The sequence below is a fragment of the Hemitrygon akajei genome, chromosome 15 (assembly GCF_048418815.1).
Source record: "Hemitrygon akajei chromosome 15, sHemAka1.3, whole genome shotgun sequence".
In the NCBI taxonomy this organism is placed as follows: Eukaryota; Metazoa; Chordata; class Chondrichthyes; order Myliobatiformes; family Dasyatidae; genus Hemitrygon; species Hemitrygon akajei.
In genome coordinates, this window is record NC_133138.1 from 48,064,161 (window position 1) to 48,087,248 (window position 23,088).

At 37.8% G+C, this 23,088-nt stretch overlaps 1 protein-coding gene across 5 annotated transcripts in view; it reads left to right on the forward strand.

Annotated features, from left to right (window-relative positions):
* Positions 1 to 23,088, forward strand: part of LOC140739328 (CCR4-NOT transcription complex subunit 6) — an 89,171-nt gene that overhangs the window by 49,505 nt on the left and 16,578 nt on the right. For all 5 annotated transcript variants that reach the window (XM_073067526.1, XM_073067521.1, XM_073067523.1 and 2 more), the window contains exons 5-9: positions 2,548 to 2,652; positions 2,736 to 2,804; positions 5,823 to 5,980; positions 6,625 to 6,779; positions 7,240 to 7,394. In XM_073067526.1, the coding sequence (XP_072923627.1) occupies positions 2,548 to 2,652; positions 2,736 to 2,804; positions 5,823 to 5,980; positions 6,625 to 6,779; positions 7,240 to 7,394 (642 nt within the window). The remainder of the gene's footprint in view (positions 1 to 2,547; positions 2,653 to 2,735; positions 2,805 to 5,822; positions 5,981 to 6,624; positions 6,780 to 7,239; positions 7,395 to 23,088) is intronic.

Sequence of the window (23,088 nt, forward strand, 5' to 3'; positions counted from 1 at the left end):
TGGAATGCTATCCAAAATGTTTGACCCAAGTTAAATAATTTAAAGGCAATGCTACCAAATACTAACTATGTGTGTAAACTTCTAACCCACTGGGAATGTGATGAAGAAATAAAAGCTGAAATAAATCATTCTCCTATTATTCTGACATTTCCACAGTTGTGATCCTAACTGACTTAAGACGGAATGTTTTCTAGGATTAAATGTTAGGAATTGTGAAAAACTTGAGTTTAAATGTATTTGGCTAAGGTGTATGTAAACTTCTGACTTCAACTGTAAATGCAAAGAGTTCACAAACGTTTTCTTGCAACAGTACTTTGTTTTAGACTTTGTTACTTTAACACTCATGCACTCATGACAGAGTGCACCTGGTTATTCACTTGCTAATTTTTGTTTTACTTTTGATAAGATTCCGCCTATTGAAAATAGTCTTGTGATGAACTTAACGTGATATGAGTTGATGTGTTTCTGACCAGTGATTTTGACTACCCTATTCACCATAGCACCTCATGCCTGACCACACAAATCTCCACAATCTTACCTCTCCCAGCCCCACATATGCATCTGCCATTCCTACCCTCAAACCTAAACCTAAGGTCCAAAGGGGCACATACCCCCCCCCCCAACCCGAGGCGCACCCCGATTAACCCTGGCCACACCCCCACAAACCTGCAGACACTACACTACCCTTTCTGCCAGAGCCCTACATGCTCACCACACAAAACTCCACAACCTGATCTCTCCCAGCCCTACCCTCAAACCTAATCCTAAGGTCCAAGGGGGTGCACACCCCGATTAACCCTGGCCACACCCCCACAAACCCGATGACCTGTGTCAGGAGGGGCAAGATCCAAGAAAGGCAAGTGTTAGACCTGGTTAATGAAGGTGTGGGCCAGATCAAAGTGGCAGGGTTGCGTGACACTGAATCTCAAATGACGAGATCAAAAAGCGCAAGAGGGCTGATTCGCCCAATGTCCCTGTGTTAAGTTGCATATTGTATTGACTTAGATTTTTTTAAACTAGAAGTTTGCAAAAACAATGATTTAGTGATGTCTATTAGAGCAGTTGCAGAGCTCATGAGGTTTGGCGATCCAATTGTTTAAACAGCTAAACTGTCTGCTGGAAATAATTTAGAAACATAATAAGACTACAGCAGTCTGTTATCTGACCAATAATAAATTCTGCTGGTTCTTATTATTTACCAGGGTCATGGTTTCTGAACTTACTTGGAAGTTACTGTACTCGTTGGAAATTTTACTTTTGTGCTGTTTAATATCTTAAAGTATATTAAAATGCATTGAAGTATTAATGGAAGTGCCAAGGTTGCAAGTATGCCAGGTTTACTGCGTCTATGTTGGAGATTGAACAAATGCTTAAATTGATGAGTGAAGCTGTTTGGGCTATTTTTTTTTAAACAACACTGACTACTCCTATTGGAATACTGTTAAGTTTGGTATTGGATTTGAGCTAATACAGAACTCACTGACATAATTTTATTGTCTCTGCATTCAGGTGTAGTCACCTGCAAGTGCTGAATACTTCCCATAATTTGATGCTGGGTTTTTATATTGACCATTTCTTTGCCGTCAGGTCTGTAGTCTAGTGTAGTGTTTTTTTTTCTGTGTTTTTTACGCAGCTCAGTCTAGTTTTTGTACTGTGTCATGTAACACCATGGTCCTGAAAAAACTTCTTATTTTTACAATGTACTGTACCAGCAGTTATGGTCGAAATGACAATAAAAAGTGACTTGACTTGATCTGTAGATTTCTTCCAGCAGTGTTGTTTTTGTTCCAGATTTCAGCATTTTACACTGTGGTGAAATAGTGGAGTAGACTTGATGGGCCAAATGGCCTAATTCTGCTTCTATGTTTTATGGTCTTAACAATTTTCAAAAATTTGCAATAGTTAAGATTTTTTTGATAGCTGGAATTACATTGACCATTTGCCTTAACATATAATGGTTTTCCACCCAGACCTAAATGAGAGAAAAGGGGAACTGGCAAGATGATCAGGATCTCTTACCCAAGTCCATTTCTGCCATCAGCACAAAGTGAATTGTGATGATCCTTCATTTGCTGCTCCATATTTTGTTTGATAATGAAAATAGGCTTAAACTGTTTAACCTTTAGTCTGGTGATCTGTACAAGATGGGCATTTTCAAATCACTACGCCAGTGTTCATGATGCTTTCATTCAAGTTGAAGTATGATGGTGCTCCAGTAGATGGTGCTTCAGACCAGAGAGAATGCGTCAATTCATTACTGAAAATAAATTTTTGAAGTTGACTGTTCAAGTCCAGGCGATTCAATTAGTACAACTCTTATTTAGATGGCTGCTATTTGAAACTATGATAAAATAGTAAACAATATAGTAAAGTAAAATGTATTGTGGTTGCCTGAACTGAAATAGAGTATTAGTTAACTACATTTTTGATTAAAGCAAAAGGTTGCAAACCTGTGTGGTTAAACATTAATTGCAGCGAAAGTGAATAAAGTTGCTGTACACAGTCAATTTGTGAATCATTTATCTGAAGTTTTAATATGATTTATAGGCAACCCTCTGGCACAAGAAATCCTTAGCCTCCATCAGGAACCAGATGGGACACGCAGGCTGCTGAACTACCTACTTGATAATTTGTCAGGTACTTCGAAAAGAAGTAAGTAACAAAAGCTGGTGATTTTATTTGATTTACTTAACAAATGGTACTGAATTTAATTACATGATTTCTTTTTTTAATAGTTCAGCCAGACCAGCCGCCACCTCGATCATGGATTGTCTTACAAGAACCAGAGCGGACACGCCCCTCAGGTAAATAAGTTGTCTTAACTTGATGTAAGATGTTGAATTTTAATGGAGTAAGAGTAATTAGCAATTGGAATTAAAAATAATTTCAGAAAGATGTGAGCCATTGTGATCTCTGGGGATGATATGACCTGTATGAAAGGGACAGGTTACACCTGAACTCCAAAGGGATCAATGCCCTTGCGGGCAGGTTTGCTAGAGCTGTTGGGGAGGGTTTAAACTGGCTTGATAGGGGGATGGGAACCAGAGTGATGGGTCACTGTATGAAGCAGTTGATATAAAGATAGATGCGACGTGTAGAGGGTCTATGAGTAAGGTTAGGCAGTGGATAGCACAGAAGTGTAAGTCAGTTTGATGAATTGAAATGTGTCTACCCAATGCAGGTTCAGGCAGATGAATCATTTAAAATTTAGATTTATTTGTCAAATATATGTCAAAGCAGTGAAATTTGTTTGCGTCAACAACTAACACAGACTGAGGATGTGCGGGGGGCAGCCTGCAAGGGTTACCTTGCTTCTGGCACCAACACAGCATGCCAAAAACTTATTAATCTGTACACATTTGAGTGTGTGTGAAAACTAGAACACCCAGAGGGAATGCATGTTATCACAGGGAGAACATATCAACTCCTTGCAGACGGGAAAGAATTTAATCCTAATCACTGGTGCTATAAAGTGTTGTGCTAGCCACTGTGTTTACCGTACCACAGTCCATATCTTCAAGAGTGGAGACTGTTGCATGGATGTCATGGTTATTGTTAGAAATAATTCAGCTATTCTAATAATGTGTTCTCCTTTGATGTACAACATGAACAAAACGAGTACATGAGACCGCAAGACTTCCAAGCTTGCTGCTGCTCCTAATACTACATATTTAACGACAACATATTCTGAATAGGGAGGTCATAGTGCAGTTGCTATTGGATGGACAAACAGAAATTCCAGCGTGTCAGATGACCTAATCAGCGAGTCCCTGTAGAAGTTTCCCATCCTTCTAAGGCATGCCGACAATTGCCAGCATCCAAAAATACCAAGAAAAATGGGCATAAATTGAAATCGCTTTTAATGTTAATACTTAAAATTTAAGACTGAAGTGATTGAGTAATTGCATTCAAAAATCTTTTATTTCTTAAAGCTACTGGAAAAAATTAAATGACCGCCACATTAATTAATCTTTCTGAGGCATTGCTGTCCAAGAGAATAGAATAATTGAACCAGCACTAGAATGCACTGGCCTTAGATTTCCATTATAACTGACAAAATGAGGGAGGGTGGCATTCCATCACTGTGCAAGTTATTAAAATAAGCATGCAGTTGGAATGATAGCAATGAGAATCACTTGGAACATTATAGAATTCACTGGTCACATTAGTGGCCCTCAAGCAGAGTTTAGGGCAGTCTATCTGGTTGTCCAAAAAATGTGCAACATTGGTGACACTATGAAGGAAGTGATTGGAAGATGTAGAGGAAATCTGCAAATAGAATGTAGAAAAATGTCAAAAATAATGATCCAAGCATACAACAGGAAAGTAATAGTGAAAAAGAGTTGGAAGAGTTTCAGTAGCATGCAATATTTCTGAACCAACCTGGAAACAAGCAATACTATCTATGATTTTGGATAAAACAGAATAAATGAACAATATTTCAGCAAGGGAACTTCAGATGAACAGGTGGGTTAAATACTGCCTGAGAACTATATCTTTGTCAAGAGCTGTCATATAAGAGAAGCAGCAGATTGACAACTTAAAGCACTGTTTAAGGGTCACTAACGTGACTGTGGTAGTATGAAATTTCTTGAGAAATCCTTGATGTCATACCAACTGCAGTGGAATGTTAAAATCCTTGCAGAATCCATAGTTGTCTAGATGGCAGTTTAACTCTGGATGGCCCAGAACAAAGGTCCTGTACACCACCTGTTCAGTGAAAGCTAGGTATACCTTTATCAAATTTGTCATGGATTTTATCAGTTATTAAATCTCTTTTGAGGTTTCATCATGACATTAATACTTCAATTTGAAGAGAATTTTAAAAAAATGTTAATTATAAGCACTCAAGGAAATAGAATTAAGAATTTTTTTAAAAATGGATTCTACTTTTCCTTTTATTCTGCAAGCTTAGAACCTGCATTGAATCAATTTAAATTTTTTTTGATCTAGGTGATTGCAAGACCGATGTATATTGCCCTTGAGCAGGTGGTGATAAACCACCACCTTGAGCTGCTGCAATGCCTCTGGTGGAAGTACTTCCACAATGGTTTTGGCCAGGATTTAGACCAGCAACGGAGCAGTAGCAATGTATTTTCAGGTTAGAGTGACATGCACTTGGAGGGGAAGTGCAGATGATAGTGTTGCTGTATCCTTATAACTATTATCCCTCTTCATATTAATAGGTCGCATGTTACAGAAGATCTTTTGCTGTAGATGTATAACTGCAGTGTATTTTGCGATGTCACACATTGCATGCACTGTGCTTGGTGATGCAGGGAATAACAATTGAGGATGGTTATTCCCTTCATTTGCATATTTCTAATAATAATGTCATACTTCTAGTGATGATGAGGTTTTCCAAGTTGAGACTTGCACTCTTCTGGGCTCTGGAGAGTATTGTGGGCTTTAGACAATAGAAAAGTTTTGGGATGATGCATCAGTATAATACAGTAATGCTGGGAAGTCCTTGCATTATATAAAAAGGGGAAGGAAATTGGAGAGATCCAAACTAAGAGGGCTTTTAGAAAAGAGGCAGTGCCCAAAGTAGTGGGGGGCTGGGGAATCATTTTAACTTGCCGATGGAATGAAAGTATCTCTGGTTAAATTTTATTTTCATCTCTAATTGTTTCTTTTCTCCAAGCCACTTAAAACATTTCCAATCTCTAATTAAAGGTCTTGGACCTGGAAGTTAGTTCTGTTTCTCTTTGCACAGATGCTGCCATACATGTTGAGTAATTCTAGCCTTTTTGCATTATTTTCAGCTTTTGCAGTTGTTGTTCTGAAAGGATTGAATTGTTTTTTTTTTTAAATTAAAACAGCTTTATTCTCAGTCATGTGCTACAACGTACTATGTGACAAATATGCCACAAAACAACTGTATGGATACTGTCCATCGTGGGCGTTGAACTGGGAATATAGGAAAAAATCTATTATGCAAGAAATTTTGAATTGCAATGCAGATATCATCAGTCTTCAGGTGAGGTATTTTATGATTTAAAATTTAGTGGCCTATGGTTTCAAATTTATTTGTACACTATCATTTAGTATGGAGGTTTTGAAATTGCAGAACCTGCATAATTTCTAATAAGTTCCTTCATTTCAATGACATTCCAAATGTATGGAGAATGAACAGTACGAGTTGAAGTTAGATGAGCATCATCCCAATTAATGGTGTAGTGATTGTAGAATCATTTCCATACCATTTAGATACCATCTACTTGCAATGGAACATGAGCAGTGTGCAGGAAGTGCAGTTTTCTTACTGTTACAGTGACTTAGTTTAATTCCAACCTTCAATGTGGTGCTTGTATGTTCTTCCTGTGACTGCTCAGTGTCCACATCCCAAAGATGTGCTGGTTTGTTAGGTGAATTAAAATTACTCCTAGTGTGGAGTAGGGGGATGGGGGTGGGGTTGCCTGGTGGGATGGATGTGGGAGAAGTGTGTGGAGGGAGGGGTTGTGGGAATGTAAATAAGCTTGTGCGTGAATAAGTTCCAGTGAAATGGATGCAGGAATGAGAGCTGCAGAGAGCTAATACAGACTCAGCCAATAGTTGCCTCACATGTCATAAGGAAACATTTAAAGTAATTTGTTATTTTAATCAATTTATTTTTCTCTGCAGGAAGTTGAGACTGAACAGTACTTCGCCTTTTTCCTGGTTGAACTTAAAGAGCACGGCTATGATGGTTTCTTTAGTCCTAAATCTAGAGCTAGGACAATGTCAGAATCCGATCGAAAGCATGTAGATGGTTGTGCAATATTCTATAAAACTGAAAAGTAAGTTTTCAATGGCCAGAAAAGCTTTTTTTTTAATCTTATTCTTCATTCCAATAAACTAGACCTAGAAAACCTTGGCATCAGAGCAAGTTTTGATATGGACTAAGATGGTCAGAATTTAATTCACAGATGAAATTTAATTCTGAGAGCTAGTTTTGCTAATCTTCATTGTATCCTCTTAAAGTTTCCCGTCAAGTGCCTATCTAATTTTTGTTTTGTAATTTCTTGAAAAAAAACTTCATGCTATTCCATGTTGTAAAAGTCAGCTATGGAAAGAGTCCTTCTAACTTGCCCTTTGTTTTTTTTAGTGGGATGTAAATTTACGGATTATTGATTTCAATTTGATTAGAAGAGATGGCAATGGAAATAATCCATACTTTGGTTGATACTTTAGAAATTTGGTTATTTGGATAGCCAGAATTTTAGTTATTTTTACTCTGTTGTAATATTACTGTTTTAGATTTAGTCTGATTCAGAACCATACAGTCGAATTCAACCAGCTGGCCATGGCAAACTCTGATGGCTCAGAAGCTATGTTGAACAGAGTTATGACAAAAGACAATATTGGTGTTGCTGTACTCTTGGAATTGCAGAAGGATTCTTTTGAACTATCCCGTAAGTATTTCTCTCTAAACCATTTATTGCGTATTGCTTACTAGTAACTAATCTGAAATACCATTTACGTCCTTCTGCTTTAATATATATTTAAATCATTCCCCTGTGATGAAATAGTCAGAATTTCTTACACATTCCCTTATTTTCAGAAACAAGTGCTGTTGTGTTGATCTCTGCTTTTCCTTTGTGCTTTTAGTTTGCTGCATTATGGATTCTTTATGCTTGTCTCTTAACGACTTCATCAAACCTGAATGATATTTTCAATTGCCTACCACAATGGAAAATTATTATTTTAAGTTTTTAACAGTTAATTATGTACTTTATATTAAAGTACATAATTTAACCAGGAAGTTAGACAAGAGAGATCCAGTGGATGTAGTGTACCTCGATTTTCAGAAGGCATTTGTTAAGGTCCCACATAGGAGATTGGTGGGTAAAATCAGAGCTCATGGCATTGGGGGGAAGATATTGACATGGATAGAAAACTGGTTGGCAGATAGAAAGCAAAGGGTAGCGGTGAATGGGTGTTCCTCGGAATGGCAGGTGGTGACTAGTGGGGTGTCACAGGGCTCGGTATTGGGACCACAGCTGTTTATGATTTACATCAATGATTTAGATGAAGGCATTGAGAATAACATCAGCAAGTTTGCTGATGATACTAAGCTGGGTGGCAGTGTGACATGTGATGAGGATGTTAGGAGAATTCAGGGTGACTTGGATAGGCTGGGTGAGTGGGCAGATACTTGGCAGATGGCGCTTAATGTGAATAAGTGTGAGGTTATCCACTTTGGGAGTAAGAACAGTAAGGCAGATTATTATCTGAATGGTGTAGAGTTAGGTAAGGGAGAAGTACAAAGAGATCTAGGAGTCCTTGTTCATCAGTCACTGAAGGTGAATGAGCAAGTGCAGCAGGCAGTGAAGAAGGCTAATGGAATGTTGACCTTTATTACAAAGGGAATTGAGTACAAGAGCAAGGAAATCCTTTTGCATTTGTACAGGGCCCTGGTGAGACCACACCTGGAGTATTGTGTACAGTTTTGATCTCCAGGGTTAAGGAAGGACATCCTGGCTGTAGAGGAAGTGCAGCGTAGATTCACAAGGTCAATTCCTGGGATGTCCGGACTATCTTACACAGAGAGGTTAGAGAGACTGGGCTTGTACATGCTGGAATTAAGGAGATTGAGAGGGGATCTGATTGCAGCATATAAGATTATTAAGGGATTGGACAAGATAGAGGCAGGAAATACGTTCCAGATGCTGGGAGAGTCCAGTACCAGAGGGTATGGTTTGAGAGTAAGGGGTAGGTCATTTAGGACAGAGTTAAGGAAAAACTTCTCCCAGAGAGTTGTGGGGGTGTGGAATGCACTGCCTCAGAAGGCAGTGGAGGCCAGTTCTCTGGATGCTTTCAAGAAGGAGCTAGATAGGTATCATGGATAGGGGAATCAAGGGATATGGGGACAAGGCAGGAACCGGGTATTGATAGTAGATGATCAACCATGATCTCAGAATGGCAGTGCAGGCTCGAAGGGCCGAATGGTCTACTTCTGCACCTATTGTCTATTGTTTTTTTTTGTCCCCTTCATGTAGTTTTGATCCTAATTGGACAGAACTACCGTGATGATATAGATTGCAGCTCTAGTCTGGAACTGTCATTGTTCAGCATACTGATCCATACTAACTAATTCTAAGATCGAAGTTAGATCTCAGATTAACTAATATCTGTACTAACCTATATGTAAGTAACCTACCAGTATGTCTGCTAACTCAGCCAACAGCTTTTCTGACATAGGAAACTGGTTTGAAGACAGTTCTTGGAAGTCTTGTATAACTATATCTGTACTTAAAAAGAATAGAATAGTTCTGCTCAGGAAGATGATTTGAGGGAAATCTGTGGTATGGTTTAGTCAAGTTGCCAGACCAGAGTCATGACTGGTAAAAGAATGCTTTTTGAATGCCATCTCACTGTAGTTGACAAATGGATGTCAGTATGAACTAAACGTTAAAGAAGTGCTTATTTAATGTGCTGGTATAGATATCAGGACTTGTAAAAACTTGCTACCTCTTGATTTTGAATGTGGATTTGTATTTGTTGATTTGACTAAATTATTTTGTTCTGTGTAGTGCTGCTTATAAATGTATGTCAAAGGTTTACTGTATCTCAAAGGTTTAGTGACTTGTTGAGTTTGCAGGCTGTGGTCAGATTACAGGGATTGGCTAATATTTCTCTATTCCTTTCCTGTCCTTTAACCTGTCTAAGTACTTTTTAAAAGCTGTGATAGTATCAGCTTCTACCACCTTCTCTGGCAAATTATTGTATGCACCCATTAATTTAGGAGGAAAATCCTGGCTTTTGAGGTGGGAGTGGAATAGCTGATGTTACTTTATTAGTCTAGACTTTGCAAGTTATTCTTTGTTCATGGGCATTTTTGTTTTTTCTAATGTAGCAGTTACATCTCTGAGATAAATGATGGCAACAAAATGGCAGTTGATAGTGATAGTTGAATTAATTGGGTCACCAATAAATTTTAAAGATGTGTTTTGAATAATTAAACTTTATTTTCTTTTATAATCTTATGCTAAACCATTAAAAATCCCAGCTGTATCTCAGTTGCCATTTTGTAGTCAGTTCTAAGGCTAAGTTGGCTAAGTTGAAGAATTTTCAGAAGATATTTTTCCAGAATGACATCAGTGATGAAGATACATAAATATTAGCATCTGCAGCAATTTGCCTCAGACTTGAGAGGATTAAAGGCAGGATAGTTTGTGGTTCTCTTTTCATAGTTCTGCAGTACTGCAGGTTTTGGCTTTACTCATCCATGTCAATGAAGGTATTGATGATGAAATGCTGTGAATTGGGATGAGGTTAGACACTGGGTCTTTATTGGGTCTTTAGCATGTAGGGTAACATAATTGGGAGAAATGTACGTAATTCTCAGCCACTGACATTGAGTAGGGGTTTCACTTTAAGAGACTAGTCTGACATGATCTTTTTTATGTTAAAAAGCTTTAGCGCATCTTTGCGTGTAGGTTTTGGAGTTTAATAAACTGCTGTTACGGGTTTCATTAAATATAAAACGCCTTGCTTCATTTTATTTGAAAACCTACATCGGTGACCTCAGTGCTCTGGGACAATTCTGGAGTTATTGAATGTCGGCCAATGCAAACTGCCGGAGTTTAGGTAGCAAAATGCTGTTTCTTGGTTCGTACAGGCTGAGGCCCAGATCGCTCTGCAGAAATCACGGCGGACGACACCAAATTCCACTATATGGTAGCGTCACTCAGCAATTCGATGGCTGTGCGAGTGGTGAGTCTACTGGAACACCAGCCTGAACATGATAAATACCAATCACTGAAAACTCACTTTTTACAGACTTGTGTACTGTTGGAGTCTTGAGTGCCTCAAACTGTTCTCCTTACCCAGTCTCTGCATTGCTGGGCCTTCAGAGCTAATGGATCACGTGCTGTTTCACCTGGGAAATCACCATCCTTGTTTTATTTTTAAAACTCCTCATGTAGCAAATGCCTAATCAAGTTCGTATAGCCCTCGCTAATGCACCTGTGGTCGCTAAAACGGTTGACAGCTGCGCTCAGCCGGACAGTGCTGCATCATTCCTTCTCCTTTCTCTACCTCATTAAATCTTGTCCAGGAGGTCCCCAACATAAGGAAACACAGGCGGCGAAACAGGCATTGCCAGACCTATGCTTTTACCAGCTCACTTTGATACTTTCTTTCTTTCTTTTCAAATCTTTTTATTAGTTTTTTGAAAAAAAACAGAAGAAAAATATTGTTACAAGACATTTGAGAGTACATAATAGATTGATAAACATTCAAATATATATTGATCCATACATAGAATCTCTCAAACTCATATAATAATATAAATGATTAAGAAAAACCCCCCCCAAAACAAAAAAAAAAAAAAAACAACAACTAAATAGAAAAAGAAAACTAACCAACATGGGCAATCGCATAATGTTATATATATACAGTAGTGCCTATGACTCCCAACCTCCATCCACACAATTCAGGATAGTGACAATAAGGTTCAGGATCAGACCGTATAATTCATATGAAAATGCTGGATAAATGGTCTCCAAGTTTCCTCAAATTTAACTGAAGGATTGAAAACCACACTTCTAATTTTTTCTAAACTTAAACAGGAAATAGTTTGGGAAAACCACTGAGATACTGTTGGAGGATTGGCTTCTTTCCAATTCAGTAAAATGGATCTTCTAGCCATTAGTGTAATAAATGCAATCATTCGTTGGAATGAAGCGGATAAACACTTATTATCCATCATTGGTAGGCCAAAAATTGCAGTAAAAGGGTGTGGTTGGAGATTAATATTTAAAACTCTTGAAATAATATTAAAAATATCTTTCCAATAGTTATGTAAGCAAGGACAGGACCAAAACATATGAGTCAATGAAGCTATATCAGAATGACATCTATCACAGGTTGAATTAACATACGAGTAAAATCGAGCAAGTTTATCTTTAGACATATGAGCTCTGTGTACGACCTTAAATTGTATTAGAGTATGTTTAGCACATATAGAGGATGAGTTTACCAATAATAAAATTTTTTCCCATTGCTCAGTAGAAATAGGGCAATGCAGTTCTTCCTGCCATTCCTTCTTAATTTTTTCAGATATATCTGGTTGTAGATTCATAATCATATTATAAATGATAGCAACAAGACCCTTTTGACAAGGATTAAGAGCTAAAATTCTTTCTGTAATGTCCAATGGACATTCTTTCGAAAAAGACTTTAGTTCATTATATAAAAAATTTCTAATTTGTAGATATCTAAAAAAATGGGTTTTAGATAAATTATATTTATTAGATAATTGTTCGAAGGACATAATGTTATCATCCAAAAACAGATCACGAAAACATGTTATACCTTTTGTTTTCCATAAATAAAAGGCTTGATCTATGGAAGATGGTCGAAAAAAGTAATTAGCTGTTATAGGGCTTGACAGTATAAACTTATTCAAACCAAAAAATTTACGAAATTGAAACCAGATTCGTAATGTATACTTGACTATAGGATTAGTTATCTGTTTATTCATTTTAAATAACGAAAAGGGAAGTGAAGATCCTAAGATTGAAATCAATGAGAAATCTTGCACAGATTTACATTCCAAATTTACCCATTGTGGGCCAGCAACTGTAGTCGATTCTTGTGTCCAAAATATCAAATACCGTATATTAACTGCCCAATAGTAAAATCTTAAGTTTGGTAGAGCCAAACCGCCCTCCTTCTTAGGCTTCTGTAAATATTTTTTAGCTAACCTAGGATTTTTGTTCTGCCACAAATACGACGATATTTTAGAATCAACTGTATCAAAAAAAGATTTAGGAATAAAAATTGGTAATGCTTGAAATAGGTATAAAAATTTAGGTAGTATCATCATCTTAATGGCATTAATTCTACCTACCAAAGACATAGATAGTGGGGACCACCTATTAGCAAGTTGCTTAATTTGATCTATTAAAGGCAAAAAATTAGTTTTAAATAAATCTTTATGTTTTTTAGTAATTTTAATACCTAAATAAGTAAAATAGTCTGTAACAATTCTATATGGTACCCGATTATAAATTGGAGTATGCATATTTAATGGAAAAAGTTCACTCTTATTAAAATTCAATTTATACCCAGAGAAGTTACTAAATTGAGCAAGCAAAGAAGAAATAGCAGGAATAGATCTTTCAGGATCAGATATATATAATAACAAATCATCTGCATATAATGATACCTTATACATCGTCTCCCCGCGGGTAATACCTAAAATATTGGGTGATTCACGAATAGCTATAGCCAAGGGTTCCAAAGCAATGTCAAATAATAAAGGGCTTAAAGGACAACCTTGCCTTGTACCCCGAAATAGTTGAAAAAAAGGGGATCTTTGATTATTAGTGAAAACCGAAGCTAAAGGTTTCTGATATATTAATTTAATCCATGATATAAATTTTGAACTAAAATTAAAATGTTGCAAAGTATTAAATAAATATGACCATTCGACTCTATCAAATGCTTTTTCGGCATCTAAGGAGATGACACATTCTGGGATTTTAGATGAAGAAGTATAAGCAATATTAATTAATTTTCTAATATTAAAAGATGAATAACGATTTTTAATAAATCCAGTCTGATCCTCAGAAATAATCCGAGGCAATATATTTTCTAATCTAACAGCCAGGATTTTACTAAAAATCTTAAAGTCCATATTCAGCAAAGATATAGGCCGATAAGATGCACATTCAGTGGGATCTTTATCTTTTTTAAGAATTAAAGAAATAGAAGCTTCATAAAAAGATTGTGGTAGTTTACCTATACTTAATGCATCTTTAAAAATTTTACAAAGCCAAGGAGAAAGTATAGAAGAAAAGGATTTAAAAAATTCTGCAGAAAAACCATCTGGGCCCGAAGCTTTACCCGAGTTCATTAAAAAAATGGCCTTTTCTATTTCAGACTCCGTAATAGGTGTATCCAAAATTACACTATCCTCAGCAGTTACTTTTGGAATATTCAATTTCCTTAAAAATTCACTCATTATAGAAGAGTCTTTAGTACATTCTGATTGATATAAAGAATTATAAAAATCTTGAAAGGCTGTATTTATCTCTTTGTGATCAATCGTCAGAGTACCATCTTGTTTACGAATCTTAGTAATTTGTCGCTTATCCGAAACAATTTTCAATTGGTTAGCTAGTAATTTACCAGACTTATCTCCATATGTATAAAATTGAGCTTTCGATTTAATTAACTGACTTTCAATCGAAGAGGTTAACAATAAACTATGCTCCATTTGAAGTTCCACCCTTTCTTTATAAAGTTCTTTACTAGGGGTCAATGCATAAATCTTATCAATTGCCTTAATTTTATCAACTAATGTTGATATTTTAGAGTTAGTTCGTTTCCTAACTCCGGCAGAATATGAAATAATCTGTCCACGAATATATGCCTTAAAAGTATCCCAGAGAGTTCCACTAGAGATGTCTACTGTGGAATTTATTGAGAAAAACAAATCAATTTGCTGTTTAATAAAGTTAATAAAGTCAGAGTCCTGCAGTAAAACAGAATTAAACCTCCAACTTTTAGTACTAATATGTGAATCCGTCACCTTAATAGATAACTTCAAAGGTGCATGATCAGATATAACAATAGAGTCGTATTTGCAATCCATGACATCTGTAAGGAAGTGCTGATCAATGAAAAAGTAGTCAATCCTTGAATAATTATGATGCACATGGGAAAAGTATGAGAACTCTTTATCATTAGGGTGTAGAAAACGCCAGATTTCACAGATAGCTGAATCAATCATGAAAGAATTAATAAGAGAAGCCGATTTGTTCGGAAGAGTTTGAATGGGTTTGGATCTATCCATCAAAGGGTTTAAACAACAATTGAAATCCCCGCCCATTATCAATCTGTATTGATTCAAATTAGGAAAGGATGTAAATAAACATTTAAAAAATTCAGGACAGTCAGTATTTGGAGCATAAACATTAACTAAAACAACTTTTTGATTAAAAAGCAACCCAGTAATAAGCAAAAATCTACCTTGCGGGTCTGAAATTGTTTCATGATGTATAAAAGCAGTTGATGAGTCTATAAAAATAGAAACACCTCTCACTTTGGCTTGCGAATTTGAGTGATACTGTTGGCCCTTCCAAAACCTAAACAACCTCTGACTATCCACCTTCCTAACATGAGTCTCTTGTACAAAAATAACATTCGCATTCATTCTATGGAATACTTTGAATACTTTTTTCCGTTTAATCGGATGATTTAAACCATTAGTATTCCAAGAAACAAAGTTAATAGTCTTATCCATATTGACAATATATATTACAGTTAACATATAGGTTTAAAAGAAAAGTGAACTCATGAACTCGGAAGGGGAAAGTAAGTTCAAAGGGAAGCCGGAAGTCACAGCACCGCAGCCATTTTAGTAGTTTCATATAAGCCCATGAAGTAAAACTAAGCAAAAAGCAAGCAAAAAAAAGAAAAAAAAGAAAAATCTCCCTCCCACCACCCTCAAAACCCCAGGAAAAAAGCCAAACAGAGGCAAGCGAGCAATCTAATACTAAAATTACCCCCTTGTCTCAAGACGGCAACTCAGACGTAACAAAGTTAAAAAAAATACAAACAACCCACATTATAAAAAAAGGGTTGATATAGGAAAAATTAAAATATAAAATTAGTGTTATAAATGTATATTATCAAAAGGGTTAAAAAAATTAAAATAATAAATGAAGGTTTAACACTTTCGAACAAATCAAAACAGTTATGACGCTACAGACACTGGAGTCTGTCGGGAAGAAGAAACGCCATTTTATTCTTCCAAATCTTAATATTCAAATGCTAAAAATATAAAAAAAGAGCGTATATCGATTAAAAAAAGAAAAAAAAATAACCCTAATAGGTCATCTTCAACATTAATCGGTTAGTAATATATAAAAATATGAAATCGGAATAAACCCGGTAGAAAAAAGAGAGCTTTAATCATATATAAGAAATATATATGAACCGTATCAAAAAAGAACCCAAACGTCAATCTATACCAGATCCAAATCTATAGGCTAGATTACATTGATCAGCCCGATCAAATGTCATTGTTCCAGGAAACCTTGAGCATCCGCTGGCGATTTAAACAGCCGAAAAGATCCATCTTGAAGGGTGACTCTCAGGTATGCTGGAAACAGCAACGCTTGCTTGTAGCCTTTCTGGTGAAAATTCGACATAACCGATCTGAAAGCCAGCCTAGCCCGTAGTACTTCGGGGCTATAGTCCTCCAGAATGCGAAAATTAAAATTTTGATAGGTTATCATACCTTTTTTACGAGCCGCACGAATCAGTCGTTCTTTGATGTGAGGATAATGGATCCTGAGAATTATGTGCCGTGGTTTCAGATTTGAATCTGCCCGATATCTAGAGACTCTGTGAGCCCGATCGATTAATGGGGGGTTATCCAGGACATCTTCGCCCAGGACATCCACTAGAAATTTGGAGAAGAAAACGGTCAGATCACCGCTTTCAAATTTTTCCGGGATTCCAATTAACCGAAGATTTTGTCTTCGAGAACGATTTTCCAAATCAGTAATTTTAGCTTTATAGCGTTCCATCTGTTGGGTCGTCGAAGTTTGCTCTTCTTGCATTTTTTCGATTATACGATCCTTCTTACGAGCAGCTTCTTCAAGAGCCAAAATGCTTGCTTGTTGTTCATTTGATTCCCGTGAAAAGGTCAGGAACTTTTCTTCGAGTGATCTCAAACGATTGTCATACTGTGCAAATCTTCCAAGTAATTTTTTCTCCAATTCATCAAATCTAGCGTCTATAAACTTCACAACAACTTCTAAAGTTAATGGTTCTTTCGTCTGTTTCGGTTCTTTTGCTCTAGACATTTCAGCGGGTTGAGAGTAATTCAAATAGTTTTTAAAAAAATTCTATATGTTTAGACCCCTTTAAAATAAGTTTAAGGGGTGTTTGTAGGTTAAAAAAAACGTAAAAGGTTTGGAGCAAAGCCTAGATGCGGTTTACTCCATGAGCGCCATCTTGAGACTCTGCTCACTTTGATACTGATGCTAGGAAATGCCAACTGCCTTGTGGCTTCCAGCTGCCAGAGTCGTCTCCTGTTCATTATGGACACCCTTTCAGGGTGACGCTCCTATTTGACTCGGGTGCTCAGTTGAGTGTGCTGGAGGCTGCCAACGGCAGCAGGATAAAGACTTCTGGGACGTAACAGGTGATACCCTGCTTCAGTGGGTGATGCTAAAGGTAGTTCTTAGTCCTGGCTAAAGTGGCTAGACTCTTGTGGCAGCTGCAATTACCAGCTGCATCATCAACCGGGCATATTAAGTGTCCTGTAGCCGACCATCCTGATAATCTGGTAAATGACTGAGCTGTTGCATTACACCAGCCTAAGTAGATGGGGCTGGATAATTGGTTTGTGCCATTCTGCTACAGCCAAGAGGGGTGTTCTCTGGAGCTGCTTTATTTATGCTGTATCTTTTTAAGGAGAGGAATGTTTTCTCTCACCTGCAATTTACTACGGACTGACCAGCATCAAATATAAACCCGCAGTCAGGAGATGAGTGGTGTCTCTTGGTTTGAGGAGTAATTACTACCGTAGATTCCGGACTACAGAGCGCACCTGATTAAAAGCCGCTGGTTCTAATTTTAGAAATAAAATCAATTTTTTACTTGTAAAGGCCGCACCGGATTTTCGGCTGCAGGTGTCCCATGTTGTAATATGAGATATTTACACAGAAAGATATTACACGTGAGGATTTTTTAACTTTTAATTAAATCCATATGGTAACAAAAACAAATACATATTGCAAATGCTTTTTTTCGAACCGTGCCCGTAACGCGGCTACTTTTAAATATACGTTGCGTATACTTCTTTACTGAACAACATTCCAATATCTCCTAACGACTGGTAAAAAATATATATACTGCAGCCTACCAGGAAAAGTTATTGATCGCCTTTAACTTAAAAGCAGCGTTTTCGCTCCGCCGCTCGACCCCCTCCTTTCCGTTTATTCGCAAACGGCATTTTTCCCACAAGACGCGGCGAAACCGGGTGTGACGTCATAGCATCCCGCAATGTAGTACAGAAAACAAATATAGTTAAAACTCTTCTAACTTTAACTAGAAAATGAATTACTAAGCGAAAATATTATAAACTAAATAACTGCCATAAGGCAGCACAATGCTTCGAGTGTTTTCCATGTTGATGAGGGTGAGTACAAATGACTGATTTACAATAATTTAATTGTGAAAGTGCGCTTGATTTATCGTACAATTTCATTGGACCTCTGTGAACTACTCATCAATTTTATTGGTCTACTGTTACGAGGCAAAATGTTTACGAGGCGGCATGAAAAAAAATAATGCATTAGCCGCTCCGTATTAAAGGCCGCAAAGTTCAAAGCTGTTCAAAATGTGGGAAAAAAGTAGCGGCTTAAAATCCGGAATCTACAGTATGTTGTTGTAACCAAGTTTTGTTCTGTTTAGCTGATTCAAGTTTGGACTCTACAATTCCGTTGAGTTTGTAAACATTTTGGGTAATAAAACCCCTATTTTTTTCACCTTTACCTGCTCTCCCAGTTTTATGCTGACCCTGGTCCTTCACAACTCTGCTTGGTGCAGACTTCCTGTAGGACTACAGACTTGTAGATGTCAAGGACTTTGGGTCATTACCTTGCTGCCCCAATAAGTTCCCCTCAACGACCCTGTCAAGCTCATGTAACATTGCACGTGAGTTTACTTGACTGTTAAGCAAATTCCCAGACCTCGCCAGGCCCACATTCTCTACTATAGTCACAAAATATAGGGTTAATTGAATGATCTTTGTTATCATTATACATAGGTACAATGAAACTCTGTTTGGCTTCCTCTCAGGCAATTAAAGCGGTACATAAAAACAAGACAGTAATAGAAAAAAGGTATTAAATAGATAAGTAGCAGAAAATAAGATACAGCAGCACCAGAATGTCACAGTAATGCACAAAGTGCCATTAGTGCAAGTGTTTGAGTCCTTGTGTGTGCTCACAGTTTCAGTCATTGTTCTTTGGGAGTGGTGTGATGGAGGCCACAGCTCTGGGGTAGAAGCTGTTCCTCAGTCTATTTGTTCTGGTTCTTAGTGCCCTGAACCTTTTGCTGGACGGAAGTGGGTCAAACAGGGAGTGGCCGGGGTGCGTGGTGTCTCTATTATGCTGATTGCTTTCCTCCTGAGTCTGCTGGAATAGATGGTGTCCAGTCCTGGGAGCTCCATCCTGACAATTCGCTGGGCTGCCTTCACCACGTGATGCAGGTCTTGTCGCTCAGCAGCTGTGCAGCTAGCATACCACACTGTGGCGCTGTTGGTCAGGATGGTTTCAATTGTGCTTCTGTAGAAGTTAAGCAATAGCTTTTGTGGGAGTTTGGCCTGTTTCAGCTTTCTGAGGAAGAAGAGTCTTTGTTGTGCCTTTTTTTTTAAACAAGCATCGAGGTGTTGGTGGTCCATGTCAGCTGCTTTGACAACATAACTCCAAGGAACTTTAGGTGTTCCACACTTTCCACTACCTCTCCATGTATATGGAGGGGGGGTGCGTGCTCTGTCCTTTGATCTCCTGAAGTCAATGATCATCTCTTTTGTTTTAGAAGTGTTAAGGACCAGGTCGTTGTCTTACACCACTCTGTCACATGATCTACCTCGAGCCTGTAGGTTGTTTCATCCTCGTCTGAGATCAGGCCAACCACTGTGGTATCGTCTGCAAATTTAATTATTGGATTGGAGGTGTAGATGGGGGTGCAGTCATGTGTGAAGAGTGTGTAGAGCATAGGGCTCAGCACACAGCCCTGCGGGGTGCCTATTTTTAAGATGAGGGTGATGGAGGTGTGCTTACCAACTCTGACTTGCTGTGGTCGGTCTGTGAGAAAGTCCATGAGCAAAGGGAGGAACCAAGGCCAAGAGTGTTCAGTTTGCTGACCAGTTTATGGAGGGTGACTGTGTTAAATGCAGAACTAAAGTCCACAAATAACATCCTCACGTAAGTGTTTGGTTCCTCTAAGTGAGTCAGAGCAATATGGAGGGCTGTTGTGATTGCATCCTCTGTGGAGCGGTTTGCCCGGTAGGCAAACTGGTGTTTGTCCAGATCAGGTGGGATTGTAGCCTTAATGTGTGAGAGCACAAGTTTCTCAAAGCACTTCATGACTATGGGTGTCAGCGCTACAGGACAATAGTCATTCAGCACTTCACAGCTGAATTTTTTGGGTGCTGGGATGATGGTGGAGGTTTTAAGGCATGTTGGGAACAACAGCTTGTTGCAGTGAGAGGTTAAGTATACTTGTAAACACCTCAGCAAGTTGATCGGCACATGCTTTCAGTACCCGCCTGGGCCAGCTGCCTTACTCGCATTCACTTTCCTCAGGGTGGATCTCACCTGATGTTGCTTAAGGACCAGTGTGGACTCATCGTCAGGTGGATTGATGAGTGGAGCAGCCTCCTCCCTCTGAGTATCAAAGCGGGCAAAGAACTGGTTTAGGACATCGGGCAGGGTGGCGTCATCATCTGGCAGCAGATTATTGGTTTTGTAGTCTGTCAGCACCTTGATGCCTTTCCACGTACTGCGGGGGTTGCTATCAAACTGATTTTCAATGCGCAATTTGTATTTGCGCTTTGCATCCCCAATGCCCCTGCAGAAATTTCCCTGTGCTTCACTGTAGGCTTGTTTGTCTCCTGACCTGAAGGCTGCATCATGCTCCCTGAGTAGTGCCCTCACATTGCTGTTGATCCACGGCTTTTGATTGGGAAACACCTTAATTGTCTTTTATGTTGCTACATTTTCTGTGCAAAACTTAATATATCCTAGGACTGAACCAGCATATTCCTCTAGGTCTGCTCCCTTTGCAAACGAGCCCCAATCCGTGTTGTCAAAACAGTCCTGTAGCATTGAGGTGGCTTCCTAAGACCACACATGTACTGTCTTGATGGTTGGTTTTTCTCTGCAGATCTGTGGTCTATAAGCTGGACTCAGTGTGAGGGAGATATGGTCTGATTGTCCTAGGTGTGCAGATGGGGTCGCTTTGAATGCTCCTGGAATATTTGTGTAGACTTGGTCTAGTATGTTATTTTCTCGTGTCAGGAAATTCACATTTTTGTCCAATTTGGGCATGACCGGTTTGAGATCTGTGTGATTGAAGTCCCCTGCTACAATGATCACTCCGTCCGGGTGAGCCATGAGCTGTTTGTTGGCGCTATCATGGAGTTTTTCCAATGCTAACTTAGCCTTAGCTTGCGGGGGAATGTATACGGCCATAATTATTATTGTCGTGAAGAACCACATTCCAACAACTGGCCGCTAGTCCATGTCTGTGCACATAGACTGGACCTAGAAAAGCTGGCAACCCTGAAGGCTGAGTATGTTAACATGGAAAGACTTTGAATTGTATACCAGTGGAATAGTCCCTGGGCTTCATCCTTCCATATGGTCCCCAAGTTTGATGGTGGTTGTTGCCCATGTGGTGATTACAGACACCTTAACAAGACAACCACTTCTGATCATTACCCAGTCCCACACATTCAAGTCTTTTCAGCACGCTTAGCCAGAAAGTTAATTTTTTTCCAAAGTTGATCTAGTTAGGGGCTACCATCAGCTGCCTGTGTACTCAAAGGACATTCCCAAAAAAGTGTAATGCTGTGTTGGGCCTTTTTGAGTTTCTGCGCCTACCGTTTGGACTGAAAAATGCAGCACTGACTTTCCAGTGGCTGATGGACTCTATTAAAAGACTGATTTTCTTTTTGTTAACCATTGACTTCCTCGGCCATCACATTTCCACAGAAGGTGCAAAACCCCTCCAATCAAAGGTAGTCGCTATAGTCACTACTAAAAGAAACTTCAGGAGTTTTTCAGGCACGGTGAATTTCTTTCACCGCTTCATTCCGCAAGCTGCTGAACTTATACTCCTGTATAGTGTGCTTAAAGGAAGTGCCCCTAATCAAGTGCTTGACTGGTCAGTGGGCATGACCAGGGCATTTGATGATACTAAATGAGCTCTTTCTTTTTTTTTTCTTCTAAATTTTATTTAATTAAATTTTTAAATGATTACAAGTGAAGAAAAAAAGATATGTGACCCTTCCCCCCTCCCCTTAATCCCTCCCCCCTAACTTCCCTATATAAAAAAAATTAAGAAAGAAAGAAAAGAAAGAAAGAAAGAGTGCCTGGTTGTTGGAAGGTCTCCACATGCTCCATGGAGTTCTTAATAACTTTAGTATATGTATTTATTTCTTTCCCCAAGTAACCATTAATTTTCTCTTCAGAGCACCTATATATTTAATCCTGTCTTTTGTAAATAAGGGCCCCAGATTTTCAAAAATGTTTCATATTTATCTCTTAAGTTATAAGTAATTTTTTCTAATGGAATACAGCCATAGATTTCTTTTTTCCAACAATCTATACTTAAATATGTATCTGATTTCCAAGTAATTGCAATAGCCTTTTTAGCTACAGCCAGCGCAATTTTTATAAATTCTTTCTGATATTTATTAAGTTTGAGTTTTGGTTTTGTCCCTTCAATATCACCTAGTAAAAGTAATATTGGATTATGAGGAAGTTTTATTCCCGTAATTTGTTCCAATAAAAGTCTTAAATTTGTCCAAAAAGGTTGAATTTTAGAACAAGACCATGTAGAATGTAAAAATGTACCAGTTTCTTGGTTACATCGGAAACACTGATCAGATAAACTTGGATTTAATTTATTTATTTTTTGTGGTGTAATATATAATTGATGTAAAAAATTATATTGCACTAATCTTAACCGAACATTTATTGTATTTGTCATACTGTCAAGACACAGTCTTGACCAATTTGTTTCTTCAATTTTAATATTCAAATCACTTTCCCATTTTTGTCTTGACTTATGGACTCCTTGTTTAGTTGCCTGGTTTTGAATCAAATTATACATACAAGATATAAATTTTTTTAATATTTCCTTTTTGAATTAAAATTTCTATTTCTTTAGATTTCGGCAATAACATTGTTTGACCTAGTTTTTCTCTTATATAAGCCCTTAATTGAAAGTAACAAAATAAAGTGTTATTTGATATTTTATATTTATTCTTTAGTTGATCAAATGACATTAATATACCTCCTTCAAAACAATCTCCTATATATTTAATCCCTTGTTGAAACCAATTAT